At 43.4% G+C, this 13,769-nt stretch overlaps 3 protein-coding genes across 17 annotated transcripts in view; 1 reads left to right on the top strand and 2 right to left on the bottom strand.

The window, feature by feature from the left end:
• On the bottom strand, nt 4,494-5,265 carry LOC110437582 (atherin-like). The gene is made up of 2 exons (XM_021466056.1): nt 4,663-5,265; nt 4,494-4,526 (listed from the first exon to the last, which is right to left on the bottom strand). Exons 1-2 carry the CDS (start codon nt 5,263-5,265, stop codon nt 4,494-4,496), a joined length of 636 nt encoding a protein of 211 aa, XP_021321731.1.
• LOC8063268 lies at nt 6,059-10,657 on the bottom strand. 15 transcript variants are annotated; one of them, XR_002446918.1, is made up of 7 exons: nt 10,173-10,652; nt 9,732-10,077; nt 9,537-9,626; nt 9,188-9,270; nt 8,667-9,081; nt 8,348-8,417; nt 6,059-8,252 (listed from the first exon to the last, which is right to left on the bottom strand). XR_002446918.1 is itself a non-coding variant. In XM_021446322.1 (4 exons), exons 1-4 carry the CDS (start codon nt 9,556-9,558, stop codon nt 8,731-8,733), a joined length of 378 nt encoding a protein of 125 aa, XP_021301997.1. In that variant the 5' UTR covers nt 9,559-9,725; the 3' UTR covers nt 6,059-8,730. The 15 variants fall into 15 exon arrangements, 1 of the variants encoding a protein (XP_021301997.1); XR_002446919.1 differs by having other exon boundaries at nt 6,059-8,255; XR_002446914.1 differs by having other exon boundaries at nt 6,059-8,267.
• LOC8063269 (ubiquitin carboxyl-terminal hydrolase 26) overlaps nt 11,073-13,769 on the top strand; it is a 19,119-nt gene continuing 16,422 nt past the window's right edge. The window contains 6 exon segments of the mRNA XM_002442100.2: nt 11,073-11,312; nt 11,538-11,628; nt 11,727-12,323; nt 13,076-13,331; nt 13,458-13,682; nt 13,684-13,767. Coding sequence (XP_002442145.2) covers nt 11,549-11,628; nt 11,727-12,323; nt 13,076-13,331; nt 13,458-13,682; nt 13,684-13,767 — 1,242 coding nt within the window. The 5' untranslated portion in view covers nt 11,073-11,312; nt 11,538-11,548.

The raw sequence follows: 13,769 nt of genomic DNA on the forward strand, positions 1-13,769 counted from the left end.
ATAGATAAATCTAACTGTTATGGATAATATATCACTATATGAGTACCTATGATTAGTAACACATTGATAGAAATTATGAACATCTCATATCGATGAGTCAAAATTACCAACAATTTTGCTATTATTAAACTGAGTGAAAGGTGCATAGCAACATTGCTAGCTTGCCTCTGCCAACCTTGTGCTGGATTCGCAAGTTAGTTTCTCTATGAACTCTCCATCACTACAGAGCAAATCAACAAAACCAAGACCAACAGTAGGCGAAGATTCAGTAAAAGGACACAATGAACATATGCACACTTGATAACTGTTGTAGCAGATCTTTCAAAAAAAAAATCTTTTGAAAAATAACTTTTATAGCAAAATCGAATTTGGTAGGCTTGATATTAGATCAGATCTGAGTACACCAAATAGCTTAAGCTAGAGTTTGGGTCCTCGTCTTCGCAGAGAAGGGAGAGCAGGGAAGTAGTGAGCGTACCTGTTGCTGCTCATCGCCGACAAAGGGTCTAGTGAAGACATGGCCAAGAGCCTGACGAAAACCCAAACACCTGGCATAGGGCTACCGCGATGGTCTGCGGTTGCCACGCGAGAGAGTGTGTGCAGGCCCTGCGCCCTGGTGGCCGGCGGTGGGCGGCCTCATACTGGCCAACTCGCCTGGTGGGTCGGCCTCGCGTCCTTGGTCAGCGCCCTTGCTTGGTGGGCTGGTGCCTCATCCATGGGGGAGAGACCAAGGAGGAGGGGTCACATGCGTGAGAGAGGCAGTGCCGGTCCTATGATTTTGAGAGCCCTCTGGTGAATTTGTCGTGTGATGGCCCTTGTAGATCATAAAATCTTATATTATACAAGGTCTATTCGCTTGTCTAAAAGCTATAGCTGAAAGTACTGTTCATTGATTTATTACGAGAGAAAAACACTGTTGAATGAATGATAGATTCGGTGATAAGCTCAAGCGTTCTAATTTGCTAAGAAAAACATAACTATATGAGTACAAAGTACTAGACAAAAATTGAACAAAGAAAAAACCTAGGACCTATACAATTTAGACGCAAATTGATTTAGAATCAAGATTCACAAATCACAAAAAGCACACAAGGACATAAAGCTTTGCCTCAGCTAGTCAGCTGCCTAGTTGACATCTAGAATGTCGTCGTCTGGATTCTGGAACTCGAGCATCGGAACGTTGATGATCAATGCTGATGATACTAATCATGTGGTGATCTTATTGGTACTGCGTACCTATGTCTCGCCATCTCCAAAAAAAACTCCTTTTGCTGATGAGCCGCTGCACTTTCTCGTTAATCCTAAGTTCTAATGGACTATAACTAAATGGTATGAGGTCTTATATATTTGGACTTGGGCCCCCATCTCGCTTGGGCCCTCGGCCGTCGCACCTGCTGCCCACCCCTTAGGGCCAGCACTGGAGAGAGGTGGCGTCGGGGGAGTGGGGGAGTCAAGTGCGGGGTGGGAGGCGTAGGGGTGAGGGGGATGAGAATTTTTCGCACCAAAAAAATATCTCTTTTTATTAGTTGTGGGAGAGAAACTTTTCCTCTTTATTTTTTAATTGTGAGTGGTACACTTTCATTAGAAATCCTTTTTTATTCTTTAATTTTTTTACATCCTTCCACCTCTGCATTGGATAGCATGGCCGGTGGAAGGCAATTTTATATAAGAAATCCTTTATTATTCTTTACTTTTTTCGCATTTCTACCTTCATATTTATATATTCTTTCTTTATTGTATACTAGGTAGCGTACCCGTGCGTTGCTACGGGGTAACTAAACTTTTGTACTAAAAACACACGGATCGCACGATAAGATAATAATACTATAAATTAAATATCAATATTAAAGTGACATTTAATTCAAAAAGGCAAAGTTCGTGAAATTAACATAGTCATGGAGAGCGTGGCATCACACTCACAAACTCTACTCTATAGACCTTTTCGTGATACAGTTAAGATAATGTTTTATATCGGCTAGAAAAATCTCCGATATCCGTTTATTTTGTATACCAATAAATCTACGAATAAGTTCCGCTGCATCTCCATACTATCTTGTACACAGGTTTGAGTATATATATAAATATTAGTCCCTGTCATACGGGTTGCATGTCTTGAAAAATCTCTCACAAAATCTTAAACAAAGTATATTATACTCATCATATAAATATGCCACGAAACGTAAAGCTAAACCCCTACCCTTCTCTCCCTCCTGACGCTAAAGACGATGCAGTGCACGGCTGGCGTGAAGAAATTGAGGCGGCACGTATATGCACTATAATTGTAACATGTGGAGTAGCAATAGCAATAGTTTTCGTATTAAGACAACTCTAAATAAACCACATGTATTAACTAAAGCTCTGACTCCTCTTGCCGAATCAAAGGTTCAAATATACATGTAGGAACTGCTTCATATGTTGCAGCTCAAAACTATCACCATACAAAAATAAATAAATAAAATAATTTATTTCTTACTAAAAATTGCACACCTCATATGAAAACAATCTTCAGTCATTGGGAAGGCTATCTGTGTAATACAGGTCATTATAGAATAAGGTCACAAGATAATAAGTAGTAATAATTGATGGACATGTATCTAATAATATTTACTAAAAAGGACGTGATGAACGATAGCTTTGTGGCATCCTGGCCGACTTGCAATGCACCATCATCATTAGCCATATCTAAAACTACCAATTGCAATTGGTATTGCAAGAAAGGGGTATAAAATTAGTGAATTCTTCGTGACAATATAAGAAATATAGACTTCTTAACTGGGGCATAAGAGCTTGCCGTTACTTTCAGCGTACAGAGAATTTGGAACAGACTTCTCAACTGGCAATGCGAGCAAACAAGCGGGTTTCCAACAGACTTTGAACCTCATTATGGAAAAACGGGTGTTGTAGAGTCTGGAACCAAATGGCAGGCTGAAGCAGCATCACTGTGGGCTGGGGCTAGGGCTTCCAGGATGCCTCTGATCCCTGCATTGGTGTTGACTGCATTGATCAATTGTTGCCATGAATCCAGCAGCTGGTAGAAGATGTACTAAACAATGTAAGCATGCAAGGGCCAGGTACTACAACATGTTGGATTTCATTGAGACAAATATTTGCTAATGCTAAAATATCGTATTTTTGTTAGACAAGCAGTAGGTACCTAACCATGGAGTGGAATCAGTGTGACAAACCCAATGCAAGATGAACCAAAGGAGATATATACCTTGAAGCTGAATTATTCTATCATGGGCAAACTCTCTAGGAGGAGCAAACGTACTGCAGAAAGCTCTTATAACAAATAACAAATTCAGATATTGTGTTGTTTTCTTGTTCAGTGCACCAAAATTGTTCCTCAACCTATGTTGCTACTTCTTTTTGCCTTCTTCTAGTTGCACGGTCGACCTTCAACATTTACCTAGTGTATACTTTTATCTGCAAATGGCATTGGCTATTTTCAGAGAATGGGCAGCTATGGGTTGATATTAACAAGACCTAACATACACTAAAGTACGCTCAGGTTTCTCCTGAACAAGAGGCTGTTGGATTGTATCACAACCAATAATTTGCAGATAAGTTTCAGCATCCTAGTTGGATTATACCACTATGTAGTTTTTGAAAAATATAGGAGGTCATATAGCAGAGGGACATCTTTTAAAAAGCACACCAGAGCCTAAAAAATCATTCAGAAAGATATACATGTAACACCAGAGGAAGGGGTCCTAAACAACTTACACCAAAAGATAGCTGCAAGTGCCAAAGTATAGTCAGTCATGCCACGTGGATTGATTCCTTGAATCTCAGCCCGTCTAATAGGATTTGCAATATTCCTCTATACACCATTATTCTGTAGTAAACACTTAGGACAATTCTAATCACCTTCAGGCAAAAGATCCCACATTTTCAAATGAAATGCAGCTGGACAACCATCACAGCATAGCAAATTGCCATCCAAGCAATAAAGATGACACCCACCACTGTTTGCATTAATCATTTGATTTAATCAGAGATTCTGGAGACAGAAGAATCTGATGTCGCCTTGTCCTTGGCAGATGATCCCCTCCATTTTCTTCTTAAACCAGTGCTTCTAAAGAATAGTTACAAATAGCATCAAAAGAAGAAAAGACATGACGTAAGTACAATCTTTTATATTGCCAGCCAAGGAACCAGCTATTGTACAGGCAATATTTGACATTCATAGCCATAGAAGAGAAGTTAAAACCTATATATAGAAATCGAGAAATCTTGAGTAAAGCAACAACATAAAACTGATGATTCCAATATCCATCTCTAAGAAGCCTTAGAAAATGTTGCTTTCTTTTGCCAGTTCTCCAACCATCTCTGCAGAACAATTATCAACCAAATTTTCATATCTAGGCATCAAAAGTTACTAAAGAAAGCCAAACGGTCTATTAAAGTGTACTGTAAGGTGGTCACACTAAATTGGAGCCGATGAATAAATGATGCAACCAGCTCTTCACTCAATTGAACAGAATCTGAATAACTCAAGTAAAGCAGGCGACGCATGGCTCATCATTCTGGATGCATTCAGTTTCAGGTTACCCATGCCAAGCCACATTTATAGAAAGTCCTCATAATCCAAATCACCTAAACACGAGACCATTCTTTGGTATGGCAGGACCTAAATGTTTTAGAGAAAATCAAGAAACTCACCATGCATATGGTGTTCCTTCTGCAGGAATTTTCATGTGGTTTTCCTTCTGTAGGAATTTTTGGTGTGTAGTAGTTGGTAGAGATGTCTCCGCCAGTACAAATCCCCACCGCCATCTCGATCCTGGATCCCCACGGCGTGCGCGCGGCCACCGGCGCGGCAGCTCGGGCAGTGGGCGGGCTGCAGCCAACAGGGTGCGCGTGGGCTCGCGGCGGGAGGCGCGGCCACCGGCGTAGGCGTTGCTCGCAGCGGGCGGGGCGCGGCCTCCGGCGTGCGAGCAGCTGCGTGGCGGGTGGAGCTCGGGCAGCGGGCGGGCCGCAGCCAACTGCGTGCGCGCCGGCTCGCGGCGGGAGGCGCGGCCACCGGCGTAGGCGCGGCTCGCGGCGGGCGGGGCGCGGCCTCCGGCGTGCGGGCAGCTGCGCGGTGGGAGGCGCGGCCACCGGCATGGCACGGCTCGCGGCGGGCGGGGCGCGGGCAGCTGCGCGGCGGGAGGCAAGGCCACCGGCGTAGGCGCGGCTCGCAGCGGGCGGGGTGCGGCCTCCGGCGTAGGCGCGGCTCGCAGCAGGCGGAGATGCGTTGGGATCGAGAGGAGGAAGAGAGACCATGAAGTGCTCACGGTGAAGATAAGAAGGGGGAGGGGATCACGGAGGGGACGGGGGGTTTCCAAGTTACCGCGCAGCGGACGCACGAGCGGTTATGGGCAGGCTGACGAAACCAAAACCGCACCAAAAAAATATCCCTGTTTTAGTCTTTTTATCTTTATTACTAGGTAGCGTGCCCGTGCGTTGCTACGGGATAATTAAAATTTTATACTAAAACACATAGATAGCATGATAAGATAATAATATTATAAAGTTAAATACAGATGTTAAAATAATATTTAATCAAAAAGTAAAATCCGTGAAATTAACAGTCACAAATAGTACAGCGTCCTAGGCCCACAAACTTTATTGTATAAATCTTTTCGTGATATAGCTAAGATAATGTATTATATCGATAGAAAAAATCATCAATATTTATTTTTACATGAGCCAATAAATCTACAAGTTCGGTGTAATTTTCCCCCTCTAAGATTATGGACGTACGCTGCTACAAGAAACAACCAGTACTCAGGGTGATGAGCAGGATGAGCATTCCCACCCATGCTTTGCCTGCACCACTGCTATCACACAGTTTTTTCTGGCTATTATGGCGCGGATTAGCTCCTGTGACGCCAACATTTGCACACCGCTGATGTGCATATCATTCTATTTTGTGGCCAATCGTCACCGTTACACAAAGCTTCAAATAGCATAAATAATTAATAGATAACCATCTTTCACTCTGCCACCCAGACACTTGCAATGAGAATCGATAGTGTAGTACACTTCAACCAAAAAGTTTTAAACATAACTGATCTATCATTCTCCACAACATATAACATTGAAATATTATTACACAAGCAAAGGAAGCTTTGTCCAATAAATGGTATAAAAGTACAGATGTTGATAGATAACCCTTACAATCTGAAATATACAAACTGAACACCAGAATACAGGGTACAAGTAACGTCTACGAAGGGCTTCCGGCCCAAAAAGTTCTTTGACGATGCTTTCAGAAAATGGTTGACATAAAGGTCGTGTCAGTTAGTTCCTGGAGTTATTTATGGTCCGCTCGAAGATATTCTTGGGTTATATAAACCATTTAACTACAAATCGGCCACTATTATGGAGTGGCAGTGAAATGTCTAATGAGTGAACTTAAACAATTCTATTGATACTTTTCTATTCTCGCACTTTAATTTTGCAAACAGAGCTGAAAGAGGGATGAGGAAATTAAAGAGCTAAATAGCATTTCTAAAAGTTGTATTTGAATTAGCTCTATATATGCAAGTCAGGTCTCACCTCAGTGACAAACACTGATAAGTTGCTTCTCCACTCTGATATACTATTTCTAGCGACCACTAATGTTGATAATCCCTTCTAAATCTAAACATATATAATAAGTCAATTGATATTCTAATTTAAGCAGCACAATTTACAAAGAGGAAATAATGATTGTTTAGTAATCCATATCCTAGCTGTAGACTTTCCTTCATTTATAAAAATTGGTCGTGCCCTTGACATTTGAGCAGACAACAGATTAAGTGCGTCTATAATCATGAATATGCAAGTTGTAGAAAACTTGAGCTAATGATAACAAACCTGGAATCTCCAAAGCATTTAAGATAAATAAACATTCACCATAAAAATGGGAACTTTACAGTACCAAACACCAAACAATAACAAGAGGATGTCTCATCTTGGCTTAACAACTGCAAGGTGCAAACCGAGTCTGGCACTGAGAATATTACCCCAAAGGTTGAAATTACATACATTGGAAAATAAAGAACTACATATGAATAAAGGAAATATTTTTACTTTGGGTGATGAACCCAACAAGATAGTCTCCAAGCTCAAGTGCACCAATAGTATGCCTTGATATTAGTGCTAGAACATCTGTGATCAACAATGAATATAACAGTGCATAGTAGTAATAGGTTTAGTAAGGACTAAAGAGTATACATGATTGCCTGTAAATTATACATGGCACATCACCATGCTCTTAACACCAAATATTCAGTGAAATAACTAAAGATTTGTATAGTAACAACATAGTTGCTTTGCTAATGAAGTGTTTAAATGAGTGAAGATTTTGAGAATTTTAGCTCAAAAACCTATCCAAACAACTCCTAAAATACTCATATAGAAAAAACGATTATATAAAGCATGTGATGACTATTGCAGTGATATTTAGAATTAAAAAGCTATCTTAGCAAAATTCTGAAACAATAAATGTGTCACCTAACTCAACTTCTTTCTTTGTTTTGTTTATCTATTTACAATGTGTGGAGAAAAATAAGTCACTTGCATAAACACCAAGATGGTATGGGGCACCAGGTAAATGAAGCTGAACTGCGCTTACCTCCTCCCAACATTTGTGAGAGTGCAGCATCTGCGGAGCCTTCCTGCAGTAGCTCTTGATGTCCTCTTAGCAGTCCTCCGACCACTGCTATTTTGTCGCAAATGTTGGCACAATGTTCAGGCATAAAATTCAAACATTCCTTATCAAAGATCGGAGACTGGCCTTTCTAAATTTGGCTACCTTGATATGGACTGTGTGCATGTCATCAAGGGCAGGTTTAGTTCAGGCTGCTGCTCTGCTTTGCAAATATTGAAAGCTAGCCATTGTAAATTGTGATTTATCAAAGAAATAGGTGAATTGATCTAAGGACGAGAAAAATGGCAATAGATCATACGTTGATTAGCATTCTATTTTGACTAAATATTATATCATTCATATGTTCTGAGACCATTTTATTAATATATGCACAGCCCCATAAAGATCCATCAAATCCATAATTTGTGTCCCCATAGAGAATTGAATTTGATTTTAATTGTGCATGCATCAGCGCATTTTTTCCAGGAAATTCATAAATGATGTTACATTATTTTAGAAGATATTTAGGAGAAAAAAAGTCAAAACTTTAATAGCAGATGAACTATTAGAAGATACAAATGTCACACTGAGATAATTTCACTAACCAGTAGAAAAATGCCTCCTTGCTTTAGTACTGCTACAAAAAGTTCTTGTAATAGTAAAGGTTATGATCAGACAGGTGGCATTGGTCATGGGTCTATTTGTTCATCAGAATTTTAGATCACTAACCAGGGATGTAGCTCCTATAGCAAGGAAACAATATGGTCACACCACTTCTGCCACCCAGTGAGTAAAAAATCTGTTTGGGCACAATAGATCAGTGGGTCACCATTGTCGAAAGCTAGCCATTGTAAATTGTGTTTTATCAAGGAAATAAGTGAATTTATCTAAGGACACCAGCACATACTGAATTACAATGCAACTGGCAAGCCTGACAATGTCCAGGTTCATAAAACAGAAGTGATAATACTCATTAATATAACTATTGCGTGAGATATAATTTTCTAATGAAAAAATGGCATTTGGGAGAATACTGGAAGTGACTAACCTTGTTTGCAGCATTCAAGGAATAGAATGCACATGATTAGTGATCTGGTGAGGCCGCTGCCCCTTCAGCTACAAGCTGAGCCACTGCTCCTCTTCTGATTGCAATTGTTGTGGAGGAGAATGTCAGAATGCAACACGCTGGGGTCACTGCTCTTGTCTGCCTTTCGCATACTCGTCTCCGGAATGGGGTAGAGAGGTTCGCATCTGCATGTTGGCCACCGGATCAAAGCCGCCTTTACCAGATCTGACGGCGTTATTGCCATGGGAAAAGTCAAGGAAAATTGAGTTCTAAAGTCTAATAGAAAGCGAATACACTAATTACCATTGCTAACTCCTGAATATATGCCAGCAGTAGTAATAGCTGGAACACCAGCAACTTTTGCTTGCTCATGGTCGCAGACATCAATATATGGTGTCTGTTCAGGATAAAGTTTCAAATGTGCCAACAGCATTTTAGTTAAGCAGCTCACCGCCCCCAAAAAAATGCAATCGAGACTGAAGCATGGTGTGCTTCTGTTCTACCTTAGTAGATATTGCTGTCTGCAACACGGTGTACTCCTCCGCCCTCTGGAAAGGGTCAGCAGTATGGACAACCAAATCCACACCTATCGCAAGAGAAAATTTCCAAGTACCTATGTTAAGCTTCTCCTGGAGCAAAAGTAAAAAACATCTATTTTTACTGCTTATTAGGGGGCTCAAACATCAGGAGTTAGCTAGCAATTTGGGCTTTGGAGCCTTGCGAGAGCCTTTGCTGCTAATGTGAAGCTGTACCACCAATTAACATCTCTAGCTTGCTCTAGGCAGTAGTCACGACATAATATGCAGGATACGTATTCATGGTTGCACTGCATTACTGAATACTGATACTGACCCTGCAGCGCTTCCTCCAGCATGCCTGCGTCGCGGGTGTCGACCTGGACGAACTCAGACTGGCTCCCAAGCTTAGATGCAACAGACTCGCCTTTCTCCCAGGCAAATCAAACCAAATTGAACCAAGCACCACATGTAAGTTGCATAGATTCAGCCTGAACAGAAAAGGTCACTGACGAGGATGCCGAGGTCCTACCGGTTCGTGCCTCCGACGAGGATGCCGAGGTCGGGGCGGAGCTGGGAGAGTGCGGTGGTTGTGGATCCCCCGACGCGTCCGGTGCCGCCTAGCACGAGCACGCGGGCGGTCCTCGAGGTCTTGCTCCTCCGCTGGGCCTAGGCAGCCTCCCTGGAGCCGGAGGGAGCTGCCGCGGCGGGAGCTGGAGTCGCACACGCTCTGACGACGATGCCCATGGCGCCAATCCCTGTACGGCCAGTGCCACGGCGCGCGCGAGGTGGGCAGGCTTATCGTCTAGCTAGCGCCTAGGCCGCGCCCTGGCCGCAGAACGAGTGCCGCGCCGCCGCCGTGAGGACGTGTCGGATGCCTGGGAAAAGTCTAAAGTCATGGAAAACACTGGATCGTGACGGGCCTAGGGAAGGAAGTTGGGGAATGTGGAAAGCCTCCGCCTACACCAATCACCTGATCCGCAATTTGCAGCAACACGTCGGAGCCGCCCCTCCCCAGCAGGTCAGGGCACCATCTCCATGGATTTGAACGCCACTGGCCAGATGGAGGGGGTGCATGACTGCGTGCGCTACTGCTGCCCGGGAGGGGACCGAGCGCTCCGACCAGCCTTGCGGTGGCACCTCAACTGATATTCTTGCCCCCACGTCGAGATCCCATCGAGGAGCCATGCCACCGTCGAGCGCGAACAGCAGGCACGCGCGGCCACCGGCGAGAGCGGGAGGGGATCCCGAGCGCATGCTGCGGCGATGGGCGTCAGGGGATCACAAGCGCGACCGACCAAGAAGGGATCGGGATCGACGCGTGAGGGAGCAGAGGTCTTGCTACCGCGTTGGGCGGGATGGGAATGGAGGTGATGGCGGCGGCGTGAGGGGTGTGAGTCTGCGGGATTGCAGGAATGTGACGAGCGAGGTTTGTTCTTTCTTTTTTTTTTTTTGCAAGCGAGAGGGTAGGTGCGAGGGGTGGGAGGTCGCAGGAGGCAGGTCGAAGAGCCGAAGTTGATTGGTCGCACCAAAAAATGTCCACACTTTAGTCTTTTTAGTTATATATTATATGGAATATGGAGGAGGAGATTGTATATTTGGATCGTGGGATTGCATAGGGGCAGAGGCGACTCAAAAAAATTATCGCACCATTCGGTGATCTTATTTTTGTTCTTTTTAGTTGTATGAAGATATAGAAGATAACTGCTAATGTTTTTTCAACCTTTGTAAGTTCCCCGAATTATATACATAATAATCTTTGTGAACACAAAAATGCTTAGTGTCTGAATGTTGGGCCAGTAGGTCACCTATAGATACCATCTAACAGTTTTTTTTTTCTAAAATTCTAATAACCTTGCTCGACCCTTGGCCCGCCGCCTGGACTCGTCTCCCCCGCGGCCGATCTCCTCCATCCGCCGCTCGCCGCGCCGCAACCCGGAGAGGAGGCTGCGCTCGGTCGAGCACCTCCTGGGGTCCAGCGTCTTCGCGACCATCTCCGGCACGGCGTACGCCCTCTGCAGCCCCGGTGTCCCTGCGACCGTCGCTGCTGTCCTACTTCGCCACTCGCCACTCGCGACTCGCCACTTTCGCCGGCGACGAGCACCACCACTAGGTATTCCCTCCCCTTGGCCTTTCCTTCCTGCTGTGCGAAGCCGTGCGCCCAAACCTTAACGTAATTCATTCATAGGTATAAAACCGTGCGCCCAAACCCTAACATACTATTGGTAACCGGTTCTGAATCTAATTACAGGTGTTTATGCATGTATTGTGCCTACTAACTTCGATTTCTTTGCAATGTATACCCATGTCCTTACTGGGTCCGCCCCTGCTACACTAGGTCCGCCCCTGATGAATAGGCCCAACACTCGCCACAAGAACAAGAGGCCGCGGTCTGATGAATCCAATAGCCCGTCTGCGGCTGTTTTCAAGTATGCATGGCGTTAATTTCTTTGTCAGATACGGGCGGTTTGGAAAGTGGGTCACATTGTTTATGTTACTCGTTTTTTTGGGGCTACCAATTTCGCAGGAAGATACACTCTGATGGCGATATCTCAAAGAGCGATATCCGCCAGCTTTACATGGTGTGGAAACTGCCTTGCTATGGCTGCCATGGGAATACCAAGGACTCTCCAAATTGTTTCTGTGGGTTGATTCCTGCTACCAATGGGGTTCGCAAAACCGGCCTCTGGCAGAAAATGCAGGAAATTATCCGCGCTCTTGGCTCTAATCCATCCAGGGACCTCCGTGATTCCACTGATACGCCTGCTGGATTGACTAACCTGGGTGCAACCTGTTATGCAAATAGCATACTTCAGTGCCTTTACATGAATATATCCTTCCGCACAGGAATTTTCTCTTTAGAGCTGGAAGTTTTGAAGAAGCATCCTGTCCTGGATCAGTTGTCACGGCTGTTTGCACAGCTACACTCTAGCAAAATGGCTTTCATTGATTCCGCACCTTTTATTAAAGCGCTGGAATTAGACAATGGTGTCCAACAGGACAGCCATGAATTTCTCACCTTGTTCCTGTCTCTGCTTGAGCAATCGTTAAGTCATTCCAAGGTTCCTGGAGCTAGAACAATTGTGCAACATCTGTTTTGCGGCCGTGTATCACACGTGACAAGGTACGGGATATGCACTTGAAGTAACTCTGTGCTTCTCTGTAGCAGTTCTAGGTTTGTGATTTTTGAATGATAGAAAATTAAGCTTTAAGATGTTATAAGATTTTTATTAGCGAGATTTTTTATAATTAGGTTTGTAATGCTAACATTTGGTCAACTGTCCAGTCCTCAATCTTTATGTAAAGTTCTGCCAATACAATGCTCAAGATGCTTTTTCCATGAATCCAAATTCACCTTCATGCCTTAGCATGCCACACCTAAGCTTAGCCAAACAGGCCCTATATGGTTGACTTGTCTGATAACAATTGAGCCTGATGTTAATTCTTTTGAACTAGACTCCTACTTTCCTGTATCTGGTGCTTAGAGAAGCATGCTGAGGTAGACTTTGAAGACTCTGTGGTTACACTGATAAGTCATATACTTGGTTAGAAAGGGATTAGGTAGATGCCATGTGCCTGCATTATCACTGGTTAGTTTGTGTGTATTCTCATTCATAGCCTATCCACATCAAAGTGATGATGTTCATTTCATGGTGCTGATGTTGAAAGAATTCAATACTTACACTATTCTTACTATACTGTTGAGTTGTCGAAATGGGTCGAGCAAAATGATCAGCAGTCTGATTTATACTATGTGCTGCATTATATTTATGTGCTCAATGTTGACTACGCTTTAGCTCGTTGCTTACATACTGCTGAATTTGATAAGTTACGGTCTCATTTTTGGGAACTGATGTTTAACCATCAATCCTTCAGGTGCTCATCATGTGGAAAGGATTCTGCAGCATCTTCAAAAATGGAAGACTTTTACGAGCTGGAGTTGAATATTAAAGGTTTAAATACTTTAGAAGAAAGTCTTAATGACTACTTTAGTGAAGAAGCACTGGATGGGGAGAACCAATACTTTTGTGAGTCATGTCAGAAAAGGGTAGATGCCACTCGCTGCATAAAACTTCGATCACTTCCTCCGGTTGTCAACTTTCAGCTAAAGCGCTATGTATTCCTCCCGAAGGTAATATACCTTGATGCAAAGCTCATCCAGAGTTTTGTTGTAATATGTTCCTTCCACATTTATTTACTCATGCATTCTTCTCCTTTTCCTTTGTAAAGAATTTTTTCTAACTTTTCTCATTGCCAGACAACAACAAAGAAAAAGATTTCTTCAACGTTCAGTTTCCCGAGACAGCTTGATTTGGGAAAACGGTTGTCAAACCCTTCATCTAGTTGTACTTATGACCTGGCTGCTATTTTAGTTCACAAGGGTACTGGTGCTAATAGTGGACACTATGTTGCACACATAAAAGATGAAAGCAATGGGCAGTGGTGGGAGTTTGATGATGAGACTGTATCCAAACTCGGTGTGCAACCCGTTTGGCGAAAAACCTGGAAAGGCGTCAAATAAAGTTGATCATAAGGCCCAAGGTATCTCCACAGCAGTTCTCTCACAGAT

Source organism: Sorghum bicolor, chromosome 8, assembly GCF_000003195.3.
Source record: "Sorghum bicolor cultivar BTx623 chromosome 8, Sorghum_bicolor_NCBIv3, whole genome shotgun sequence".
Taxonomy (NCBI): Eukaryota; Viridiplantae; Streptophyta; class Magnoliopsida; order Poales; family Poaceae; genus Sorghum; species Sorghum bicolor.